This window comes from Littorina saxatilis, linkage group LG17 (genome assembly GCF_037325665.1).
Source record: "Littorina saxatilis isolate snail1 linkage group LG17, US_GU_Lsax_2.0, whole genome shotgun sequence".
NCBI classification, from domain to species: Eukaryota; Metazoa; Mollusca; class Gastropoda; order Littorinimorpha; family Littorinidae; genus Littorina; species Littorina saxatilis.
This window is the reverse complement of record NC_090261.1, coordinates 69,317,785-69,342,883: the sequence shown is the minus strand read 5'-3', so window position 1 is coordinate 69,342,883 and position 25,099 is coordinate 69,317,785. Positions and strand designations below refer to the sequence as shown.

Genomic DNA, 25,099 nt, shown 5'->3' with positions numbered 1-25,099 from the left:
CACTGAATGGCCCTTGCTCTAGGTGCTAGGATGTCTCTGCTCTGTCCCCACCCACTGAATGGCCCTTGCTCTAGGTGCTAGGATGTCTCTGCTCTGTCCCCACCCACTGAATGGCCCTTGCTCTAGGTGCTAGGATGTCTCTGCTCTGTCCCTACCCACTGAATGGCCCTTGCTCTAGGTGCTAGGATGTCTCTGCTCTGTCCCCACCCACAGAATGGCCCTTGCTCTAGGTGCTAGGATGTCTCTGCTCTGTCCCCACCCACAGAATGGCCCTTGCTCTAGGTGCTAGGATGTCTCTGCTCTGTCCCTACCCACTGAATGGCCCTTGCTCTAGGTGCTAGGATGTCTCTGCTCTGTCCCTACCCACTGAATGGCCCTTGCTCTAGGTGCTAGGATGTCTCTGCTCTGTCCCCACCCACTGAATGGCCCTTGCTCTAGGTGCTAGGATGTCTCTGCTCTGTCCCTACCCACAGAATGGCCCTTGCTCTAGGTGCTAGGATGTCTCTGCTCTGTCCCTACCCACAGAATGGCCCTTGCTCTAGGTGCTAGGATGTCTCTGCTCTGTCCCTACCCACAGAATGGCCCTTGCTCTATGTGCTAGGATGTCTCTGCTCTGTCCCTACCCACTGAATGGCCCTTGCTCTAGGTGCTAGGATGTCTCTGCTCTGTCCCTACCCACAGAATGGCCCTTGCTCTAGGTGCTAGGATGTCTCTGCTCTGTCCCTACCCACAGAATGGCCCTTGCTCTAGGTGCTAGGATGTCTCTGCTCTGTCCCTACCCACTGAATGGCCCTTGCTCTAGGTGCTAGGATGTCTCTGCTCTGTCCCCACCCACTGAATGGCCCTTGCTCTAGGTGCTAGGATGTCTCTGCTCTGTCCCTACCCACAGAATGGCCCTTGCTCTAGGTGCTAGGATGTCTCTGCTCTGTCCCTACCCACTGAATGGCCCTTGCTCTAGGTGCTAGGATGTCTCTGCTCTGTCCCCACCCACTGAATGGCCCTTGCTCTAGGTGCTAGGATGTCTCTGCTCTGTCCCTACCCACTGAATGGCCCTTGCTCTAGGTGCTAGGATGTCTCTGCTCTGTCCCCACCCACAGAATGGCCCTTGCTCTAGGTGCTAGGATGTCTCTGCTCTGTCCCCACCCACAGAATGGCCCTTGCTCTAGGTGCTAGGATGTCTCTGCTCTGTCCCTACCCACTGAATGGCCCTTGCTCTAGGTGCTAGGATGTCTCTGCTCTGTCCCTACCCACAGAATGGCCCTTGCTCTAGGTGCTAGGATGTCTCTGCTCTGTCCCCACCCACAGAATGGCCCTTGCTCTAGGTGCTAGGATGTCTCTGCTCTGTCCCCACCCACAGAATGGCCCTTGCTCTAGGTGCTAGGATGTCTCTGCTCTGTCCCTACCCACAGAATGGCCCTTGCTCTAGGTGCTAGGATGTCTCTGCTCTGTCCCTACCCACAGAATGGCCCTTGCTCTAGGTGCTAGGATGTCTCTGCTCTGTCCCTACCCACAGAATGGCCCTTGCTCTAGGTGCTAGGATGTCTCTGCTCTGTCCCTACCCACTGAATGGCCCTTGCTCTAGGTGCTAGGATGTCTCTGCTCTGTCCCTACCCACAGAATGGCCCTTGCTCTAGGTGCTAGGATGTCTCTGCTCTGTCCCTACCCACAGAATGGCCCTTGCTCTAGGTGCTAGGATGTCTCTGCTCTGTCCCTACCCACAGAATGGCCCTTGCTCTAGGTGCTAGGATGTCTCTGTTCTGTCCCCACCCACTGAATGGCCCTTGCTCTAGGTGCTAGGGTGTCTCTGCTCTGTCCCCACCCACTGAATGGCCCTTGCTCTAGGTGCTAGGATGTCTCTGCTCTGTCCCTACCCACTGAATGGCCCTTGCTCTAGGTGCTAGGATGTCTCTGCTCTGTCCCCACCCACTGAATGGCCCTTGCTCTAGGTGCTAGGATGTCTCTGCTATGTCCCTACCCACTGAATGGCCCTTGCTCTAGGTGCTAGGATGTCTCTGCTCTGTCCCTACCCACAGAATGGCCCTTGCTCTAGGTGCTAGGATGTCTCTGCTCTGTCCCTACCCACAGAATGGCCCTTGCTCTAGGTGCTAGGATGTCTCTGCTCTGTCCCTACCCACAGAATGGCCCTTGCTCTAGGTGCTAGGATGTCTCTGCTCTGTCCCTACCCACTGAATGGCCCTTGCTCTAGGTGCTAGGATGTCTCTGCTCTGTCCCTACCCACAGAATGGCCCTTGCTCTAGGTGCTAGGATGTCTCTGCTCTGTCCCCACCCACTGAATGGCCCTTGCTCTAGGTGCTAGGATGTCTCTGCTCTGTCCCTACCCACAGAATGGCCCTTGCTCTAGGTGCTAGGATGTCTCTGTTCTGTCCCCACCCACTGAATGGCCCTTGCTCTAGGTGCTAGGGTGTCTCTGCTCTGTCCCCACCCACTGAATGGCCCTTGCTCTAGGTGCTAGGATGTCTCTGCTCTGTCCCTACCCACAGAATGGCCCTTGCTCTAGGTGCTAGGATGTCTCTGTTCTGTCCCCACCCACTGAATGGCCCTTGCTCTAGGTGCTAGGGTGTCTCTGCTCTGTCCCCACCCACTGAATGGCCCTTGCTCTAGGTGCTAGGATGTCTCTGCTCTGTCCCTACCCACAGAATGGCCCTTGCTCTAGGTGCTAGGATGTCTCTGTTCTGTCCCTACCCACAGAATGGCCCTTGCTCTAGGTGCTAGGGTGTCTCTGCTCTGTCCCCACCCACTGAATGGCCCTTGCTCTAGGTGCTAGGATGTCTCTGCTCTGTCCCTACCCACAGAATGGCCCTTGCTCTAGGTGCTAGGATGTCTCTGCTCTGTCCCCACCCACTGAATGGCCCTTGCTCTAGGTGCTAGGATGTCTCTGCTCTGTCCCTACCCACTGAATGGCCCTTGCTCTAGGTGCTAGGATGTCTCTGCTCTGTCCCTACCCACAGAATGGCCCTTGCTCTAGGTGCTAGGATGTCTCTGCTCTGTCCCTACCCACTGAATGGCCCTTGCTCTAGGTGCTAGGATGTCTCTGCTCTGTCCCTACCCACAGAATGGCCCTTGCTCTAGGTGCTATGATGTCTCTGCTCTGTCCCCACCCACTGAATGGCCCTTGCTCTAGGTGCTAGGATGTCTCTGCTCTGTCCCTACCCACAGAATGGCCCTTGCTCTAGGTGCTAGGATGTCTCTGCTCTGTCCCTACCCACAGAATGGCCCTTGCTCTAGGTGCTAGGATGTCTCTGCTCTGTCCCTACCCACAGAATGGCCCTTGCTCTAGGTGCTAGGATGTCTCTGCTCTGTCCCCACCCACAGAATGGCCCTTGCTCTAGGTGCTAGGATGTCTCTGCTCTGTCCCCACCCACAGAATGGCCCTTGCTCTAGGTGCTAGGATGTCTCTGCTCTGTCCCCACCCACAGAATGGCCCTTGCTCTAGGTGCTAGGATGTCTCTGCTCTGTCCCCACCCACTGAATGGTCCTTGCTCTAGGTGCTAGGATGTCTCTGCTCTGTCCCCACCCACTGAATGGCCCTTGCTCTAGGTGCTAGGATGTCTCTGCTCTGTCCCTACCCACTGAATGGCCCTTGCTCTAGGTGCTAGGATGTCTCTGCTCTGTCCCCACCCACTGAATGGCCCTTGCTCTAGGTGCTAGGATGTCTCTGTTCTGTCCCTACCCACAGAATGGTCCTTGCTCTAGGTGCTAGGGTGTCTCTGCTCTGTCCCCACCCACAGAATGGCCCTTGCTCTAGGTGCTAGGATGTCTCTGCTCTGTCCCTACCCACAGAATGGCCCTTGCTCTAGGTGCTAGGATGTCTCTGCTCTGTCCCTACCCACAGAATGGCCCTTGCTCTAGGTGCTAGGATGTCTCTGCTCTGTCCCTACCCACTGAATGGCCCTTGCTCTAGGTGCTAGGATGTCTCTGCTCTGTCCCTACCCACAGAATGGCCCTTGCTCTAGGTGCTAGGATGTCTCTGCTCTGTCCCTACCCACTGAATGGCCCTTGCTCTAGGTGCTAGGATGTCTCTGCTCTGTCCCCACCCACTGAATGGCCCTTGCTCTAGGTGCTAGGATGTCTCTGCTCTGTCCCTACCCACTGAATGGCCCTTGCTCTAGGTGCTAGGATGTCTCTGCTCTGTCCCTACCCACAGAATGGCCCTTGCTCTAGGTGCTAGGATGTCTCTGCTCTGTCCCTACCCACAGAATGGCCCTTGCTCTAGGTGCTAGGATGTCTCTGCTCTGTCCCTACCCACAGAATGGCCCTTGCTCTAGGTGCTAGGATGTCTCTGCTCTGTCCCTACCCACTGAATGGCCCTTGCTCTAGGTGCTAGGATGTCTCTGCTCTGTCCCTACCCACAGAATGGCCCTTGCTCTAGGTGCTAGGATGTCTCTGCTCTGTCCCTACCCACAGAATGGCCCTTGCTCTAGGTGCTAGGATGTCTCTGCTCTGTCCCTACCCACTGAATGGCCCTTGCTCTAGGTGCTAGGATGTCTCTGCTCTGTCCCCACCCACTGAATGGCCCTTGCTCTAGGTGCTAGGATGTCTCTGCTCTGTCCCTACCCACAGAATGGTCCTTGCTCTAGGTGCTAGGATGTCTCTGCTCTGTCCCTACCCACTGAATGGCCCTTGCTCTAGGTGCTAGGATGTCTCTGCTCTGTCCCCACCCACTGAATGGCCCTTGCTCTAGGTGCTAGGATGTCTCTGCTCTGTCCCTACCCACTGAATGGCCCTTGCTCTAGGTGCTAGGATGTCTCTGCTCTGTCCCCACCCACTGAATGGCCCTTGCTCTAGGTGCTAGGATGTCTCTGCTCTGTCCCTACCCACAGAATGGTCCTTGCTCTAGGTGCTAGGATGTCTCTGCTCTGTCCCTACCCACAGAATGGCCCTTGCTCTAGGTGCTAGGATGTCTCTGCTCTGTCCCTACCCACTGAATGGCCCTTGCTCTAGGTGCTAGGATGTCTCTGCTCTGTCCCTACCCACTGAATGGCCCTTGCTCTAGGTGCTAGGATGTCTCTGCTCTGTCCCCACCCACTGAATGGCCCTTGCTCTAGGTGCTAGGATGTCTCTGCTCTGTCCCTACCCACTGAATGGCCCTTGCTCTAGGTGCTAGGATGTCTCTGCTCTGTCCCTACCCACAGAATGGCCCTTGCTCTAGGTGCTAGGATGTCTCTGCTCTGTCCCTACCCACAGAATGGCCCTTGCTCTAGGTGCTAGGATGTCTCTGCTCTGTCCCTACCCACAGAATGGCCCTTGCTCTAGGTGCTAGGATGTCTCTGCTCTGTCCCTACCCACTGAATGGCCCTTGCTCTAGGTGCTAGGATGTCTCTGCTCTGTCCCTACCCACAGAATGGCCCTTGCTCTAGGTGCTAGGATGTCTCTGCTCTGTCCCTACCCACAGAATGGCCCTTGCTCTAGGTGCTAGGATGTCTCTGCTCTGTCCCTACCCACTGAATGGCCCTTGCTCTAGGTGCTAGGATGTCTCTGCTCTGTCCCCACCCACTGAATGGCCCTTGCTCTAGGTGCTAGGATGTCTCTGCTCTGTCCCTACCCACAGAATGGCCCTTGCTCTAGGTGCTAGGATGTCTCTGCTCTGTCCCTACCCACTGAATGGCCCTTGCTCTAGGTGCTAGGATGTCTCTGCTCTGTCCCCACCCACTGAATGGCCCTTGCTCTAGGTGCTAGGATGTCTCTGCTCTGTCCCTACCCACTGAATGGCCCTTGCTCTAGGTGCTAGGATGTCTCTGCTCTGTCCCCACCCACAGAATGGCCCTTGCTCTAGGTGCTAGGATGTCTCTGCTCTGTCCCCACCCACAGAATGGCCCTTGCTCTAGGTGCTAGGATGTCTCTGCTCTGTCCCTACCCACTGAATGGCCCTTGCTCTAGGTGCTAGGATGTCTCTGCTCTGTCCCTACCCACAGAATGGCCCTTGCTCTAGGTGCTAGGATGTCTCTGCTCTGTCCCCACCCACAGAATGGCCCTTGCTCTAGGTGCTAGGATGTCTCTGCTCTGTCCCCACCCACAGAATGGCCCTTGCTCTAGGTGCTAGGATGTCTCTGCTCTGTCCCTACCCACAGAATGGCCCTTGCTCTAGGTGCTAGGATGTCTCTGCTCTGTCCCTACCCAAAGAATGGCCCTTGCTCTAGGTGCTAGGATGTCTCTGCTCTGTCCCTACCCACAGAATGGCCCTTGCTCTAGGTGCTAGGATGTCTCTGCTCTGTCCCTACCCACTGAATGGCCCTTGCTCTAGGTGCTAGGATGTCTCTGCTCTGTCCCTACCCACAGAATGGCCCTTGCTCTAGGTGCTAGGATGTCTCTGCTCTGTCCCTACCCACAGAATGGCCCTTGCTCTAGGTGCTAGGATGTCTCTGCTCTGTCCCTACCCACAGAATGGCCCTTGCTCTAGGTGCTAGGATGTCTCTGTTCTGTCCCCACCCACTGAATGGCCCTTGCTCTAGGTGCTAGGGTGTCTCTGCTCTGTCCCCACCCACTGAATGGCCCTTGCTCTAGGTGCTAGGATGTCTCTGCTCTGTCCCTACCCACTGAATGGCCCTTGCTCTAGGTGCTAGGATGTCTCTGCTCTGTCCCCACCCACTGAATGGCCCTTGCTCTAGGTGCTAGGATGTCTCTGCTCTGTCCCTACCCACTGAATGGCCCTTGCTCTAGGTGCTAGGATGTCTCTGCTCTGTCCCTACCCACAGAATGGCCCTTGCTCTAGGTGCTAGGATGTCTCTGCTCTGTCCCTACCCACAGAATGGCCCTTGCTCTAGGTGCTAGGATGTCTCTGCTCTGTCCCTACCCACAGAATGGCCCTTGCTCTAGGTGCTAGGATGTCTCTGCTCTGTCCCTACCCACTGAATGGCCCTTGCTCTAGGTGCTAGGATGTCTCTGCTCTGTCCCTACCCACAGAATGGCCCTTGCTCTAGGTGCTAGGATGTCTCTGCTCTGTCCCCACCCACTGAATGGCCCTTGCTCTAGGTGCTAGGATGTCTCTGCTCTGTCCCTACCCACAGAATGGCCCTTGCTCTAGGTGCTAGGATGTCTCTGTTCTGTCCCCACCCACTGAATGGCCCTTGCTCTAGGTGCTAGGGTGTCTCTGCTCTGTCCCCACCCACTGAATGGCCCTTGCTCTAGGTGCTAGGATGTCTCTGCTCTGTCCCTACCCACAGAATGGCCCTTGCTCTAGGTGCTAGGATGTCTCTGTTCTGTCCCCACCCACTGAATGGCCCTTGCTCTAGGTGCTAGGGTGTCTCTGCTCTGTCCCCACCCACTGAATGGCCCTTGCTCTAGGTGCTAGGATGTCTCTGCTCTGTCCCTACCCACAGAATGGCCCTTGCTCTAGGTGCTAGGATGTCTCTGTTCTGTCCCTACCCACAGAATGGCCCTTGCTCTAGGTGCTAGGGTGTCTCTGCTCTGTCCCCACCCACTGAATGGCCCTTGCTCTAGGTGCTAGGATGTCTCTGCTCTGTCCCTACCCACAGAATGGCCCTTGCTCTAGGTGCTAGGATGTCTCTGCTCTGTCCCCACCCACTGAATGGCCCTTGCTCTAGGTGCTAGGATGTCTCTGCTCTGTCCCTACCCACTGAATGGCCCTTGCTCTAGGTGCTAGGATGTCTCTGCTCTGTCCCTACCCACAGAATGGCCCTTGCTCTAGGTGCTAGGATGTCTCTGCTCTGTCCCTACCCACTGAATGGCCCTTGCTCTAGGTGCTAGGATGTCTCTGCTCTGTCCCTACCCACAGAATGGCCCTTGCTCTAGGTGCTAGGGTGTCTCTGCTCTGTCCCTACCCACAGAATGGCCCTTGCTCTAGGTGCTAGGATGTCTCTGCTCTGTCCCTACCCACAGAATGGCCCTTGCTCTAGGTGCTAGGATGTCTCTGTTCTGTCCCCACCCACTGAATGGCCCTTGCTCTAGGTGCTAGGGTGTCTCTGCTCTGTCCCCACCCACTGAATGGCCCTTGCTCTAGGTGCTAGGATGTCTCTGCTCTGTCCCTACCCACAGAATGGCCCTTGCTCTAGGTGCTAGGATGTCTCTGTTCTGTCCCTACCCACAGAATGGCCCTTGCTCTAGGTGCTAGGGTGTCTCTGCTCTGTCCCCACCCACTGAATGGCCCTTGCTCTAGGTGCTAGGATGTCTCTGCTCTGTCCCTACCCACAGAATGGCCCTTGCTCTAGGTGCTAGGATGTCTCTGCTCTGTCCCCACCCACTGAATGGCCCTTGCTCTAGGTGCTAGGATGTCTCTGCTCTGTCCCTACCCACTGAATGGCCCTTGCTCTAGGTGCTAGGATGTCTCTGCTCTGTCCCTACCCACAGAATGGCCCTTGCTCTAGGTGCTAGGATGTCTCTGCTCTGTCCCCACCCACTGAATGGCCCTTGCTCTAGGTGCTAGGATGTCTCTGCTCTGTCCCTACCCACAGAATGGCCCTTGCTCTAGGTGCTAGGATGTCTCTGCTCTGTCCCCACCCACTGAATGGTCCTTGCTCTAGGTGCTAGGATGTCTCTGCTCTGTCCCTACCCACAGAATGGCCCTTGCTCTAGGTGCTAGGATGTCTCTGCTCTGTCCCTACCCACTGAATGGCCCTTGCTCTAGGTGCTAGGATGTCTCTGCTCTGTCCCCACCCACTGAATGGCCCTTGCTCTAGGTGCTAGGATGTCTCTGTTCTGTCCCTACCCACAGAATGGTCCTTGCTCTAGGTGCTAGGGTGTCTCTGCTCTGTCCCCACCCACAGAATGGCCCTTGCTCTAGGTGCTAGGATGTCTCTGCTCTGTCCCTACCCACAGAATGGCCCTTGCTCTAGGTGCTAGGATGTCTCTGCTCTGTCCCCACCCACAGAATGGCCCTTGCTCTAGGTGCTAGGATGTCTCTGCTCTGTCCCCACCCACAGAATGGCCCTTGCTCTAGGTGCTAGGATGTCTCTGCTCTGTCCCCACCCACTGAATGGCCCTTGCTCTAGGTGCTAGGATGTCTCTGCTCTGTCCCCAACACCCCTTCTTCGGAGCGATATCCTCCACCCTTCTCGCCTTGGCGCTCATTCCTCCCACTGTACCCCCCCCCCCCCCCCCTCCCACCCCCACCCCTTCTCTCTCGCTCCAGAATGTTTGTTTGTAATGTTCTTTTCTCTTGCTCTATGTAATGTTTTTACATTAATATAACGTATACTTATTTCATAACCCCTCTCGATCGTTATGCGAGGGCTGGATGTAAAAAAGCACCAGTTTGTTCACGCCGTCACCCTCGTTAATACAGAAGTTTTCTCGCTTTGTGTGTGTCACCAGGCAAGGCTGGAGATCCGCGACCTGTTCACCGACCTGGCTGACGGCAAGATCCTGATGAAGCTGCTGGAGATCATCTCCGGGGAGAAGCTGGGCAAGCCCAACAAGGGCATCCTCCGTGTGCAGAAGGTGGAGAACCTCAACAGGTGCCTCAAGTTCCTCGCCACCAAGGTCAGTTGTCTCAGCGTTCGATCCTGTAACCCATGTCAGAGTTTGGTGGGTTGTACGAACACGAAAATACCCAGCATACTTCCCCTGAAATCGGCGTATGCTGCCCGAATGGCGGGGTAAAAACGGTCATACACGTAAAAAGCTCGTGCAAAAACATGAGTGAACGTGGGAGTTTGATCCCATGAACGAAGAAGAAGGAGAAAAAGTACCGCCCCTTTTAATCACGTAGACAGTGTTGTTCACAGGCCTCGGTCTTCAGTCATTTACGAATTAGTTTTTGACTTATATATATTTAGAAGCCAGGTGCAACTAACCAATTGTCCTCTGTGTCTGGGAACAACACTGCGTATGGTCTTGTCTGTATTGGTCAAGGTGGTGGTGGTGGTGGTGGTGGCTGCGGACAAGATGGAGAGGATGGTGGTGCTGATGGTGCATGGTTATGAAGAAGAGAACCATGGTGATGGTCTTTTCAACACGATGAAATTAACAATATCATACGCAAAAAGGGCAATAACGGCTCATTTGACTGTGCGATTTGTACATGTTTTGGCATATTCAAAACTCCATTGCCACGCAGCAGAATCTTTCAGTCATTCAGTCCAGTTAGAATTAATCGTATATTGAAACAAAATCTTGTTGTTCGTGTAGTTAGTTGGCTGTTGGTCTTCAAGGTCCCTCCACTGTTCATTGTGTGCAGGTGTACTTTGAGAACATCGGAGCAGAAGATATTTGCGACGGGAACCCTCGTCTGATCCTGGGTCTGATCTGGACCATCATCCTGCGTTTCCAGATCCAGGAGATCGTCGTCGATGTGGTGAGTTTACTTCACTGATGCCTTCATTTTCTTTTTCTTTCCTTTTCATTACTCTAATTAAATAAATAACCCCCTCCCACAAAACCAGTCTTAACTCGCATTTTGGACTTTTTGTGCTGTTTTTATAATTAGAAACTACAGCTTCTGCTGATCATTTTGATATCAAAACCAAAGCTGTGGTATAAAAATTGACAAATCTACAGTCGTTTGAAGTAGGGATACGGGATGTTTGAGTTCAGTGAAAATGGGTCATTTTGCTCAAACAAAAGCGTCAATAGCAGTAATTAGGGAACTTTAATACTATTTTTAACATCTTTCTAGGCATCTTTCAAGTAAATCGCAAGAACTACGTTACTTTTTAAAGGTTGGAGAAGCCATTTCCATCAAAAAGTGAAAATCACCCAAATTGTGCCTCACTGCTATCTCCGCGTGTAGTGCTGATCGGACAGTTGCGAGTTAAGACTGGTTTCGTGGAAGTGGGTCACCATTGTCCTATTGCTGGCAAATTCGTGTCGCTTCCTCCCAGTGGAAAGGTAGCAGCAACAAAAGTCGCGCTACTCACAGATGTGTTCGTGTTTGGGTGTACCACCTGCACTTCTGGCAGAATAACCGACATCTTTTACATGCCCCAGTAGTGACACGGTGGTGGGACATGGATACCGTCTCTCAGTCTACACATAAAGTTGACCCGTGTCCTTCTCTGTTATTAAATACCATACTGTTAAATACTGGTTACATCAATGACATGATGCACGTTTCTACAACACAAACTGCTGTGCAGGTTGGTTCAAATTATACCCAAGCATCACTGCGAGTAATTCGACGCTGACAAGCGTTAAGGGCAGAGTATACCTGCGCAGTTTCAGCGGCACAGACGACGCACTGCATATTATTGATGCTGCGATAGGGATTGTGACGAGTACTTGGTCTGTTTTCCTTTCACGCAACGTGTAGCGGGCTGGGATAATGTGCAGTGCGTCGTCTGTCCTGCTGAAGTTACATAGGTGAGCGCCAGGCTATGGCCGTTGCTAGAAAATGACTCAAAACGGTTTCTCACAACCCGTTATGCCCCAAGGCTCGGAACCTACTTCCGACACAACATGGACTAGCTTGAACAACTTCCCAAAATCCTTTCCCATCCCGACACTTCCTCCCATCTGATCGAATTTGACTTCTTGCCAACGCCATCTCTCCCGGCCCTACCCAACTCTTGTATCCTTGCCCCGGGGTTTCGAGGTAACCGTAAAATCTGTCGTTTAGATCAAGCGCCATTAAATCACCTAACAAACGTCCGACTTGAATCGGTCAGTGGCTGACTTAGTCATTCGGTGTGTCGGCCCTACGGCTTTGAACCCGATTGCTGTAGCGTGCAAGGCACATGAAATCTCTATAAAACTTCCGCGGGTGTAAAATTGTTGCTGCCACCAGCTTCCTTTGTGGGCTGCACGATGTTCTGTTCTTTTTTTTAATTTTTTTTATTTTTTTTTAGCTGTTGTTGGCCTTGTACCTCATTGCCCTCGCCTCTTAACAGCCACCCCTCCCCCCCCCCCCCTATATCTTCCCTCAAGGTGAAGTCACCATGTTGTGAGCAGAAAGGAAGGAGTTAAAATGAAAGTTTTTGAAAACTTTTAAAGGTTTGCTCTCTGGAAATTATTTTGATGATCTAGTTAGCATTGCAGCACCATTTAAGTAAGTAAAGTTGTTTGACCTTGTTGTAGACAGGAACAATCAAAACCTGAACTCACCCCGAGCAATTGGGTTGACATAAAAATACAAACTGGGGGTTTCAACCCGATGGTCCTCTTCAGGAAATGAATACAGAAAAACAAAAGGGAGAGAAAAGAAGAAAATTGAAATCACAACCACAGGTTTCGTAGATAGTTCTACCCAGGCTGGTTTTTTTTCCTGGGCTTGTTAATCATTGTACATTGAAAGAACAATCATTCCCGAGTAAGCAATCATGCAAATCACCACAGATTCGCCCAGGCTTTTACATGGAATAAGAGCACAAAAACACAAAAACACTAAAAACAAAAACACAAAAACACTAAAAACAAAAACACTAAAAACAAAAACACAAAAACACTAAAAACAAAAACACAAAAACACTAAAAACAAAAACACAAAAACACTAAAAACAAAAACACAAAAACACTAAAAACAAAAACACAAAAACACTAAAAACAAAAACACAAAAACACTAAAAACAAAAACACTAAAAACAAAAACACTAAAAACAAAAACACAAAAACACTAAAAACAAAAACACACATACAAACAACAGTCTGGCTGCTTCCTGATTAGGCCAACAACAAAAAATAGGGTCGGTAGGTCGGGATTTTTATTTTTTTTATTTTTTTCCCCCCCATAAAAACATATTTTTAAGTTATTTTGCAAAAAAACAGACTTTTTTTTTAAATTTTTTTTTAAATTTTTTTTCTTTCCCAAATGCCAAAAAAAAGTCTAGGGTCGCGCGAAAAAATAAGGTCGGACGGGATACCGTAAACAGACTATTTTTTGTTGTTGGCCTTAGTGATAATTTTGACTAAATCAACTGACATCTACGTCAAAGTATCAAGTGAATTCAGCAAAACGTAAAAACCACAAACCACTTTGCGCAGAAAGCAGCCAGCCTGTTGTGTCTTGGTATGTGTCTTGGTATGTGTCTTGGTATGTGTCTTGGTATGTGTCTTGGTATGTGTCTTGGTATGTGTCCAAGTGGAAAGAGGCTCTAATCTCATGTAAAAGCCTTAACAGATCTGTGGTGTCTTGGTATGTGTCCAAGTGGAAAGAGGCTCTGATCTTATGTAAAAGCCTTAACAGATCTGTGGTGTCTTGGTATGTGTCCAAGTGGAAAGAGGCTCTAATCTCATGTAAAAGCCTTAACAGATCTGTGGTGTCTTGGTATGTGTCCAAGTGGAAAGAGGCTCTGATCTCATGTAAAAGCCTTAACAGATCTGTGGTGTCTTGGTATGTGTCCAAGTGGAAAGAGGCTCTGATCTCATGTAAAAGCCTTAACAGATCTGTGGTGTCTTGGTATGTGTCCAAGTGGAAAGAGGCTCTGATCTCATGTAAAAGCCTTAACAGATCTGTGGTGTCTTGGTATGTGTCCAAGTGGAAAGAGGCTCTAATCTCATGTAACAGCCTCAACAGATCTGTGGTGGTGTACACGATCGTTAGCACGGGGAGGTATCTTTGATCTTACCTGTTAGCTTTACAGTGACTGTCTACCTTCGTTTGGCACAATAGACTTTAAATACTGACGATTTATTAACGATTTTTATTTCTTTCAGGACGAAGATGAACACGGTGAAAAGAAATCCGCCAAGGATGCCTTGCTCTTGTGGTGCCAGCGGAAAACTGCTGGGTAAGTCATTGACATTCAGTCCAATGTTTCTTGCTTTGGATTGTCAGAGTTTGGTGTAGTTGTGTGTGTGTGGGTGTGTGTGTGCGTGTGTGTGTGTGTGTGTGTGTGTGTGTGTTTGTTTGATCTTTTAATATTTGTTCCTGAATACTTACGTCCTAAGATCGGCTTCTATGCTGAATTTAAGTGTCCTTGAAGAAAAATCAACCATAACTAAACAGATATGCACTAAGCTCCAGAACATTGTTGAACACCGTGTGAACATGGAAACAAAGCTCACAAACAAACAAACATCGACAGACGGATCTTGCTATTTCCCAGGACAGATAGTTTCTAAGTATGTCTCCAGACTAGGGGCAACTTCCAAATCAATAAGGATGCATAAGATAACATACTTTGGCGAAGACTGCCCTCCTAATTAATTAATTATTCACGCTTCCAATGCCTTCTGCTGCTTCGCTGGGCCGTCCTTCACACAGATCCAGCAGACACTGTCAGACATGCTTCTCAAGCCCTCGGCAGCACTCGGACAGAGCTAGCTGGATTATTCTTTGGAAATGCTTACTTGTGGAGACCATTTGCATTTTGGACAGCAGCTAGTTGTGGTTTTGGCTAGAAGAAGGAAAGCATTTGTCAAGAACATTTGCATCTTTCACCAGAAGAACAGAAGCTACGTGTGGTTTGGGCCAGAAGAAAGGAAGCTTGTTTCACCATTATCATTTTAGGAAAGGACAGCATAGTTACTTGGGATTTTTTGACTGCAAGAAAGAAAGCATGTTTCATCATTACCAGTTTCGAAGAGGACAGTGGTAGTTAATTACTTGTGATGTTGTACTACAGGAAAGGAAGCATGTTTCACCGTTATCGTTTTCGAAGAGGACAGTGGTAGTTACCTGTGATTTTTGACTGAAAAAAGAGAACCATGTTTCACCATTACCAGTTTCGAAGAGGACAGTTGTATTTTGAGGATGTGCCTATGAGACCGACAGCGGTGGCTGCTCGCTATCGTTACCGTAGCAGGTGAGAGTCACACGAGGCCAGGACATTGACGGGGCGTTCTCACAGCCTACAGCCAAATAGAGAACTATTTAGTTCATATGAACTGTTTTTTGTCTCAGAATTTGGTACTGAGAGCAGAACAGAGTTGAATTTTCCGTGGTACCTTCGCTGAAAGAACACCCTTGGGACTGGTTACAACTGTTCCTATATTGCAGATGGCCTGGCAGGACAGGTTCATTTGCCAAAGATAATAGACTAAGGGACAAGAGAAGGTGTCCTTTCATGGGAGGTGTCCTCTCATTAGAGGGGCCGTACATCGCAGGTACCACTGTTTTAGAAAAAAAGGAGGTACCACTGTTTTAGAAAAAATGAATCTTGTTTGTTTTTTCACGGTTTCTTCTTCTTCTTCTGCGTTTATGGACTGAAACTCCCTCGCACACTCGTTGTTTTTGCACGAATGGGATTTATATATATTTTATTTAAACGTGTATGACCGTTTTTATCCCACCGTTTGGGCAGCCATACGCCGCTTTCGAGGGGAATTTCACGGTTTGATGATGGAAAAGAAGTGCTGATGGTGATGGTTGTGTGTTTGTGTTACAGCTACCCTGGAGTGGACATCAAGAACTTCTCCACCAGCTGGCGGAATGGACTGGGCTTCAACGCCCTCATCCATGCTCACAGGTAAGTCAGCATTACATGTGGGTTTGTCTTCTGTTGAAGCATCTGTTTGCCTTTCATCACTCTTCATTTTCTTTTGCTTTGTTTTTCTGTCACCTGTGTGTGTGTGTGTGTGTGTGTGTGTGTGTGTGTGTGTGTGTGTCTCTCTCTCTCTCTCTCTCTCTCTCTCTCTCTCTCTCTCTTTCTCTCTCTCTATTATAATTTTATTTCGTGTCGATTTATGAGTGTCCTATTTTATTGTCTCATGTTTATGTCTTAGTTTAGCAGGGACAGATTGTAAGGCTAGGCGTCACCCTAAAATCTCCATCCTTGTGTTAAAAAGTTCGTTCGTTCGTTCGTTCTCTCTCTCTTAATCATCGTCTTCGTTGATCTTGCCCTCTTTCCAGACAATGTTTCAACCAACCAGCAGCACATTCAAATATGTTGACCATTGTGTGTGCACAGACAGGACCTGATCGACTACGATCGCCTGGACCCCGCTGACCACATGGGTAACCTCAACAACGCCTTCACCACGGCTGACAACGAGCTGGGCATCAGGCAGATCCTCGACGCTGAGGGTCAGTATGTTGTTGTTGTTGTTGTTGTTGTTGTTGTTGCCGTTGTCTTTCTTCCTCGACCCTTTATTTCTGTCTTACTCTCTCTCTTTGCACCTTTTTTTGTCATCCTTCTTCTTGCCTTTCTGACCGCAACACGGTGGCCTAGTGGTAAGGCGTCCGCCCCGTGATCGGGAGGTCGTGGGTTCGAACCCCGGCCGGGTCATACCTAAGACTTTAAAATTGGCAATCTAGTGGCTGCTCCGCCTGGCGTCTGGCATTATGGGGTTAGTGCTAGGACTGATTGGTCCGGTGTCAGAATAATGTGACTGGGTGAGACATGAAGCCTGTGCTGCGACTTCTGTCTTGTGTGTGGCGCACGTTATATGTCAAAGCAGCACCGCCCTGATATGGCCCTTCGTGGTCGGCTGGGCGTTAAGCAAAAAAAAAAAAAAACAAACAAACAAATCTTGCCTTTCTGCTTTCCTCCCTTCTTTCTTTCGTTTCTCCTTGTCTTCTCCCGACCTCGTATCTTTTCTTCCACTTTATTCCCCCCCCCCCCCCCCCCCCAAGTTTGAGTCTTAGCTATGTAAATTCCGCAGCAACACCGATTGCTGAATTTAGCTGGGATTAGATTTTTGATGTCCCCCAGAACAAACAAAAACAATGCAGCAACATTTTCTGTAAAAAAACACGACTGAGTGCTGATGTGTGTTTGACTATTGTGCTGCCAGATGTGGACGTGAATCGCCCAGACGAGAAGATCATCGTGACCTACGTGGCGTCCTACTACCACTACTTCGCCAAGATGAAGAGTGAGATGACCGGGGGAAAGAGAATCGCCAAGGTACGAACTGCTTCTTCTCTGCTGTGTCTTTTCCCATTGGGGTTGTTTGTGCTTGTCTGTTTGTGTGCCTCGACGTCGGTGCTTGTCGGTTTTTATGTCCGTTGGTCGTTCGGCTTGGGTTTTGGAGTCTGTTGGTCCTAGGTTGTTATTGTGACTAAATAACTTTGGGTGTTTTTTAATGCCCACACGAATTTGTCATTGTGTGTTTTGCTTTGTCCTGTCCGTGCATTATTTTGCACCTGTGAGTATGTGTTAGTGAGATACTTTTTGTGAAAGATAGGAATACAAAGAGACAGAAAGTCTGTCTGTCTGTCTGTCTGTCTGTCTGTCTGTCTGTCTGTCTGTCTGTCTGTCTGTCTGTCTGTCCGTCCGTCCGTCCGTCCGTCCGTCCGTCCGTCCGTCCGTCCATCCCTCTGTCTGTCCCTCTCTCTGTCCCTCTGTCTGTCCCTCTGTCTGTCCCTCTGTCTCTCTGTCAAGCTGTCTGTCTGTCTGTTTGTCTGTCTGTCTGTTTATCTGTCTTAGTTCGTGCATTATTGTTGTTGCATTTTGGGGTCAGTTTGTGCATGGATGCTCAGAGTCCTTTCCAAGTTCGTCGTTCGTAGGTTAGCACACAGTCACGTGATGGCATTTCATTTTTAATGACAATCGCTTGCACGCGCACCACGCCAAGCCCTCTTGTCTTATTCCTCTTTTTCAGATAATGTGAACACACAATCGAAAATAGTGCAACAGAAACAGAACAAACGTAGTAGAGTTCGAAGCAGCCAAGCGACATTTATGCCACGGCATAGGTACTCTCACAATAGCGTCAGAAAAAAAGGCTTCGGGGGTATGCCACTTTGTTGTTTAGTCGAAACTTAGCACTTCTTGCCCTTTCGCTTTGTGTTTTTTTGTTGTGCTTCTTCTTGTGGCACAATCGCTTTGCTTACGACTCCCAAACTGCTCCCCCCCCCCCCTCCCTCCCCCATGCCTCGGCTCACACTTAGAAAAAGAAGGAACAGAAAGACTTCTCTTCCTCGCACTGAGGCTGCCTCACATCTTTTTTTCGACCGCAAAAAGCAGCTCCGGCTTTTGTCTCGCCAGAGAATGTCATTTCCGTGTAAGTAAGTCGTTGGCGACCAGGTGATGAATTGCCTCACCTTTGACGGGGGCAGCCCAGTCTCCGTATGTCAACCAGACCGCCAGCATTCACACAGCACTGTGGTGCGAGATGATGGTTGTGTGTGTGTGTGTGTATATGTGTGTGTGTGTGTGTGTGTGTGTGTGTGTGTGTGTGTGTGTGTGAATGTGTGTGTGTTTGTGGTTGTTTTTTGTTGTTGAGGGGGGTAAGAATAAATAGATGTGTGTGTCACTTCCTTGTTAAGATTTGCAGTTTTGGATTCTTGGAACATGATTCAGAGTAAAACTGGAAAATCTGTTTTATTTAAAAGGTGGGTTTTTTTTTTATAAGGGAGAGTGTTAATCACGCAGATTTACTCACTTACGGGCACAGTGGCGTGGTGGTAAGACGTCGGCCTCCTAATCGGAGTTCGAATCCCGGTCGCTGCCGCCTGGTGGGCTACTAGGAGTGGAGAATTTTCCGATCTCCCTGGTCAACTTATGTGCAGACCTGCTAGTGACTTAACCCCCTTCGTGTGTACACGCAAGCACAAGACCAAGTGCGCACGGAAAAGATCCTGTAATCCATGTCAGAGTTCGGTGGGTTATGGAAACACTAAAATACCCAGCATGCCTACTCAACGAAAGCGGAGTGAAGCTGACTAGGCTCTCAGAGTATAGTGTGGGGAACCCAAATGGGCAAACGAGCTCACACGTAACCAGACAATTCTGGAATGCTGAAGAAGAAGAAGACTCACTTACAAAATTCATGCCGAAGCTAACATCCCTCGAAAACCCTTTGCACGATATCAGAATAGTGAAAATAAGCACGCCACGGCAGCAATCGTAGTACAATGGATTCCCCCTTTTAAGACCCCCATTTTAAGACCTTGTTTTCTCAGACTTTCTGTTCTTAACCTGTGTAAAATGACCCCCATTTTAAGACTCCCTCCTTTTTAAGACCCATTTGCCTCAGATTTTAGGTCTTAAAAGGGGGGTTCCACTGTATTGGTATTGCATTCTTCTTCCCACTACTCGTCAAAAGCATTCCTGGATAGTCCGTGGTATGACGGGTAATGACATGGAGGGGTTACCTTCACTCCTTAATGGCGAGCTTTGATGACGTCATATCCGGCTTTTCGTGAAAGTTGAGGCGGCACTGTCACGCTCTCATTTTTCAACCAAATTGGTTGAAATTTTGGTCAAGTAATCTTCGACGAAGCCCGGACTTTGGTATTGCATTTCAGCTTGGAGGCTTAAAAATTAATTAATGAGTTTGCTCATTAAAGTTGTCATTAAAATCAATTTTTCGCAAACAGACTTAAAATTGATTGCATCGTATTCTTCATCATATTCTGAATCTAAAAATATTACATATGTCATGTTTACTCTTAAAATGTTATCACAATTAACGAAAATAGATTAATTAGTCTTACGATAAAAATTTAAGAAATCGATCCAAAAATGATTTTCATCTTATTCTTTATCATTTCCTGATTCCAAAAACATATAAATATGATAGGTTGTATTCAAAACAAGCTCCGAAAGTTAACAAGAATACAGAAAAGCGCGCTTTCCTGCTTAGCACAATACGCTACCGCGCTATTCTGGCGTGTTAATTTCACTGCGTTTTGCACGTGGAAGGTGAGCGATTTCCTTCTCGCGGGGATTGACGAAGCTGTACTGTCTTGGTGAAAAACTACAGTGCGTTCAGTTTCATTCTGTGAGTTCGACAGCTTGACTAAATGTCTCCCCCCCCCCCTCCCCCCCTATTGGCGGTTACACAGTATTGCATACACAGATACAGGTCAGTAGTTTTGCTCTTGAAGTTTGATATAGTGTTTCTGATCAACAGCAACACAAGAAACGACAATAACCATAGTATCGCACATTCTTTTGGGCAGAGAAGATAAGTTCTCTGTTCCATACAAGTCAAGTTAAGTCAACAGTGGAAGCCCCCTATTTTAGTATTAATAATAATAATAATAATAATAATAATGGAAACTTATAGAGCGCTTACCTAGAAGCTCTAAGCGCTTTACAATGACATTGCTATACACATGTACAAAACCAAAATACAGCATTAAGACACAAAAAGAACAGGAGTACAAAAGCAAATTCATCGTTTAAATCCATGCAGTCACAAACAAACACACGCGTGCGCACGCACATACGCGTGCGCATACACACACACACATGCTATCACCACACACATGCACAGATACACACAGACACACAGACACACGTTCACACACACACACACACACACACGCACACACACACACACACACACACACACACACACACACACACACGCATACAGACAGGCGCACACACATACATACAACACACACACATACACATGCACTCACACATGAATACTAATATACCTACACAATCTGCATACATGGCGTACACACAAAAAAGCCGCAGATATAATCACAAAACCAAGCTCGTGCGTATGCACATCCATTTAACCATTAAGCCCCCCGATTTAATACTGCCCCCCTTTGAATACCGTGCTTGTTCAGCTATCCAGTTCATCGTGTCAGTAAATTTACCCCCATTTTAAGACTCCCTTCTTTTCAAGAGCTAACTTTCTCGGATTAGATGAGGTATTCTACTGTATGCAGTTTTGCATTCTGTGTATCCTTGCAAAAGCCGTCACTTAACACAAGCAAACTTTTCGTCATCTTGTCCTAGCCGGTGTGACGTTTTCATCTTTCGCCGTGGTGATATTTCGATTCTCGGCCTCGTTGATCTAGTATAAACTCTACACTGAACAAAAAAACACCCTTCGATAGTACTGATGAGCGACCTTGTGTACCTTACATTCATGGGGCCAAATTTGTCCAACCAATTTTTTGTATTTAACTTAAAATTTGATTCATCCTAAAATGTTTCCCTTCTTACTCAAGGGACGTAACCACTCGGTACACGTTTTGGAATAAATCGATTTTGGGGGTGAAATCTATTACATTTCACCACCAATTTTCTTCACGTGCAAGAAACTGACATGCTTTTCGTCCATAAATAATTTCACTTCTTAATTTTACCAGGAAACAACATTTCAGTCTTGAGTATATATATCGAGGGGGAAATATGTACACAGGCGAAAGATGAAATCGTGACACCGGCTACGGCCGTTGTATTTCAGTGTCACGTGACGCGTCAGGTCGACAAGAGAATGGTTTTTAAGGGTAATGTTACCCCGCTTGTCTACATAGCTTTTGAAAGCTGCTGGTGTTGTGCTTTCTGAGCCCAGAGTTCTGATGCCATTGTGTTTCCAGCTTGTTTCCAAAGTCGGTCCGAGTTTGTTGGCAGGTATTCACGGATTGAGTTGAATTGCCTCTCACTCTTTCTCTCTCTCTCTCGTTCACTCTCTCGTTCACTCTCTCTCTCTCTCTCTCTCTCTCTCTCTCTCTCTCTCTCTCTCTCTCTCTCTCTCTCTCTCTCTCTCTCTCTCTCTCTCTCGCGCGCGCGCGCTGTGTCTCTCTGTCTCTGTCTGTTCAAACAAATGTCGCTAGTTTTGCATCTCTGGAGAACCCTGAACACAGCAGGGAGGGGAGGGTAGGTATAGGGCGAAGAGTGAACGAGAAAGAGAGAGAAAGAAAGAGAGAGAGAGAGAGAGAGACAGCCCCCACCCACAGACAGACACACACACACAAATATAACTTGCACGCACGTATAGAAATTGCTCCCGGGTACGAGTTTTATTTCATGCAAGGGGGATAGGTGACAGTACCCTTAAGAGTTTTAAATTAGCACCTTGGCGGCAAGGGCAAGACAGACGACCCGTGTTGAGACGACCTCATTACACGCTCTTGTGAATCACTAAACATTCACCGCATTTACACTCGCCCACCCCCCCCCCCCCTCTCCGCTCTACATATTACCCACCCCCACGCACTTATGATTCACTGAACATTCGCTGCATTTTAATTCCCATCCACTTTCCCCCCACCCATCCTTCTCAACTAAACCATTTGCCAAAGTCCCTAGCCCTCCCCCCCCCCCCCCCCCCCAACAGACGTTTTAACACCAAAAACGGGCAACACTGGTAAAAGGGGGTTGCCAGGATTATGGTATGTAACAAACTCGACTCCGTAGTTGGCTAAACTTACGTATCCGTGTGGCGTGTATCCGTGTAATAACTGACAAGCTTGCCTTGAGGGCACTCATGCGTGTTTTACAGAGAGAGAGACAGAGAGAGAGAAAGAGAGAGAGAGAGAGAGAGAGAGAGAGAGAGAGAGAAGACGAGACCAGACAAATTCTGTATTAACGAGGGTAAATGGCATAAGCAAACAGGTGCTTTTTTACATCCAGCCCGAGAGAGAGACAGAGACAGAAAGACAGAGAGATTGTGTATGCCTGCATCTTGTACAGCTATTACGATTCAAGATGTTGATAGCGATGAAAGTGCGTGGCATTATTATGGGAAATTAGTTTTACTAGCTAATTCAACACAGACACCAATATGTCTAATGGGCATGAGAAAGAGAGGGGGGGCCGGGGGGGGGGGGGGGGGGGGGGGGGGGGGGGGGGAGTATGCGTCAAAAGTAGTCATATTCTTGCAGTGATGACGGTTCAAGATGTTTATAGGGATAAAAATATCAGAATAATATTACCAGCTACCACAACTGACACTATTTTGCGCACAGACAACAAGATATATGTAAATCAGAGAGAGTGAGGGTGTTGACACGCTCGTATCTACGTTTAAGTCGTTCAGTTACAAAGGCACATCACGTTCATAGTGATACAAATGCATGGAATTATCGTGAGACGATAATGTCGCTTGAAACTACAAGTATACTATCTTGCACACAGTCACCATTGTATGAGAGAGAGAGAGAGAGAGAGAGAGAGAGAGAGAGAGAGAGAGACAGAGAGAGAGAGACAGAGGGGGGGGGGGGGGAGACAGACAGGCAGACAGAGACAAACAGACTAACAGACAGACATATATTAACTGGTGAAGAAAACAAACTGCCGACTGAAAAGATATCGCCACGAAGCGTTGATGTCCGTGTCTTTGTGTGTCCTTCGTGATTAACGCTCAGCAGATATCAGTCATTATCCTGAGAATTAAAACTCAGCAGACATCAGTTACTAGTGTGAGCATGGTCTAAAAGTCCTGTGTTTTGTTCGCAGATCACGCTTCAGTTTCTACTCACAAAATCTTCCCTTTACCCACACGCATGATTCAGAAGAGTTAAGAATTAATGCAGTTATTTGTCATTTATCCTGAGAATTAAACTCAGCAAATATCAGTTATCAAATGGTCTTTAAGTACTGCGTTTTGTTCACATTTCACGCTACAGTTTCTGCTCACAAATCTTCACTTTGCCCCAGACGCATGATTCATAAGAGTTAAGATTTAATGCATGCTCCTTGTCCGCTCCGCGTGTTCACTGTGGTGATTTATGACTATGACGGTGTCGCGCGCCTGCTATTATTACGTCATAAGACGTATGGCAGGACATTCACGGCCGGGAGAGATATAGGAGATGCGGTGTACGAAACCTAGGCTTACGTCTTATAGCTTATGATGTTAGAATAATGTGCAGTAGCACTGTTCGGCCAAGGCCAATGTGCCTACTTTGAAGGCTTTATTTAGAAATTGTTGCAGTGTTATTTTCAGGAGAAGATGAGTTATATATCACGACTGCAGAAAACGGCAATCCCCAGGTATTGCCAGCCCCCTGTGTAGTTCGTCGTCAGACCGAAATATTGAGTCGCAAAATGCTGACTCTTCTCTCAGTATGTGACGTCACAGGAAACCCAGAAAACACTTTGGTGGGGAGGAATTCAGCTGACAAATAACTTCGTCCACATGTAAACTGTATATTTTTATACGTCGCAAGCACCTTTCACTTAGAGAATATAACTACCAGCCTGACTGCTTCGTGTGGGGACTGGGTAACTTTGAAGAGATTTTATTATTTCCATTGACGGAAACGACGGATAATTCCTCAGCAAAACAAGTCTAATATGGCGTTGTTTCTGGTCGGCCTGTATCCGCGCATTTGCCCTCCTCGAGTACGCGGGTCGCGCGCGCACTGGTATTATCTCAATAAAGTGTTTTTGATTTAACACCAAAACGCACGAATCGTGACTGATGTAAAACATTCATTAGCTGGAAGGTACCTGTTAATGTTTAAACTGGGCCAAAATTGCCCGTGAGGAATGATGCAAAACTGCAGTTGAAAACATACTAAATGTGTGGTAAACCGGGAAGAAGGGCCACGCGAATGGCGCAGGTTGAAAGGATGTCGTGTTTTGGTAATAAATGACTGTGAGAAGCGACTGAATGAATGATGACAAGATTGATGAATGGCGGTGAAATCTCCGTGTGTGTATACTTCCGAATACAGAGAAGTTGAAAGGGAAGGTCATTCAGTCAAGCAGACGATCTGTATTCGGGAATAATATGTGCTTACATTATAGATTTAATCATAAGGATAGCGTTCTCATGACAGATCGAGGAATGAATAATAACAAGAGATTGGAGCATATCGGCGAAATATTCACGTATGCTTACGACATGAGGGCAGTTTAACGGGAAGTTATAGGTCGGGTTGGGTCATTTCGGTAGATGACATCTACCTGTGAATAATCGGTACATATACTAAATATTTAGCCATACATAAAGATAGATGCATTGCTGTGAAATATCCGCGTATGCTTACCACGGCAGGGAAGTTCAAAGGGAAGTCGCAGTTATAGTCATTCGGTCAATCAGACGATCTTTACCCGTGAATAATTTGTTAATACATTGCATGATACAGAGTGAAAGCATAATGAAAAGCATCATAGTGATATAGTGATATAGTGATATGAATGAATGATAATAACAAGATCGCCACATTGCGGTGAAATGATTGTGTAAGCTTACGACTGACAGCAAAGTTCAACGGAGTGCTGTAGATTGGGAGAGAGAGAGGGTCCCGCAGTGGGGCACTGCGGTTATGAAATTAAAGGCCCCTCCTGTTTTTGGAACCGCAGGAGCTTTCTAGTTTGCTGTTAGGTAGATTTTTGGTTCCTCTTTCCTGTCATGCTCTCTTTTTCTTCATGAATTCTTTTCTTTTTTCTGCCTTCTTGCTCATTCACCTGTATTTTTTCCAAAAATCTCTTCTCTTGCCGCTTGTCTCGCGATTCATGTATAGTTTAATCTGTTAGTGTTCTGATGTAAGTCCAGCAGTAGATAGGTTAAGCCTATTTTAACATACTGGAAACTGGTAATCTTCCAGTAGGTATTAATTTAGTTTTACTAAAGCCTGCTGGGACACAAGTAATGGGTTAGT

At 48.2% G+C, this 25,099-nt stretch overlaps 1 protein-coding gene across 4 annotated transcripts in view; it reads left to right on the top strand.

Annotated features, from left to right (window-relative positions):
- The window catches only part of LOC138952350 (spectrin beta chain, non-erythrocytic 5-like), a 281,446-nt gene that overhangs the window by 93,364 nt on the left and 162,983 nt on the right, over positions 1–25,099 (top strand). For all 4 annotated transcript variants that reach the window (XM_070324002.1, XM_070324003.1, XM_070324001.1 and 1 more), the window contains exons 3-8: positions 9,289–9,456; positions 10,154–10,270; positions 13,564–13,637; positions 15,237–15,317; positions 15,759–15,874; positions 16,585–16,697. In XM_070324002.1, the coding sequence (XP_070180103.1) occupies positions 9,289–9,456; positions 10,154–10,270; positions 13,564–13,637; positions 15,237–15,317; positions 15,759–15,874; positions 16,585–16,697 (669 nt within the window). The remainder of the gene's footprint in view (positions 1–9,288; positions 9,457–10,153; positions 10,271–13,563; positions 13,638–15,236; positions 15,318–15,758; positions 15,875–16,584; positions 16,698–25,099) is intronic.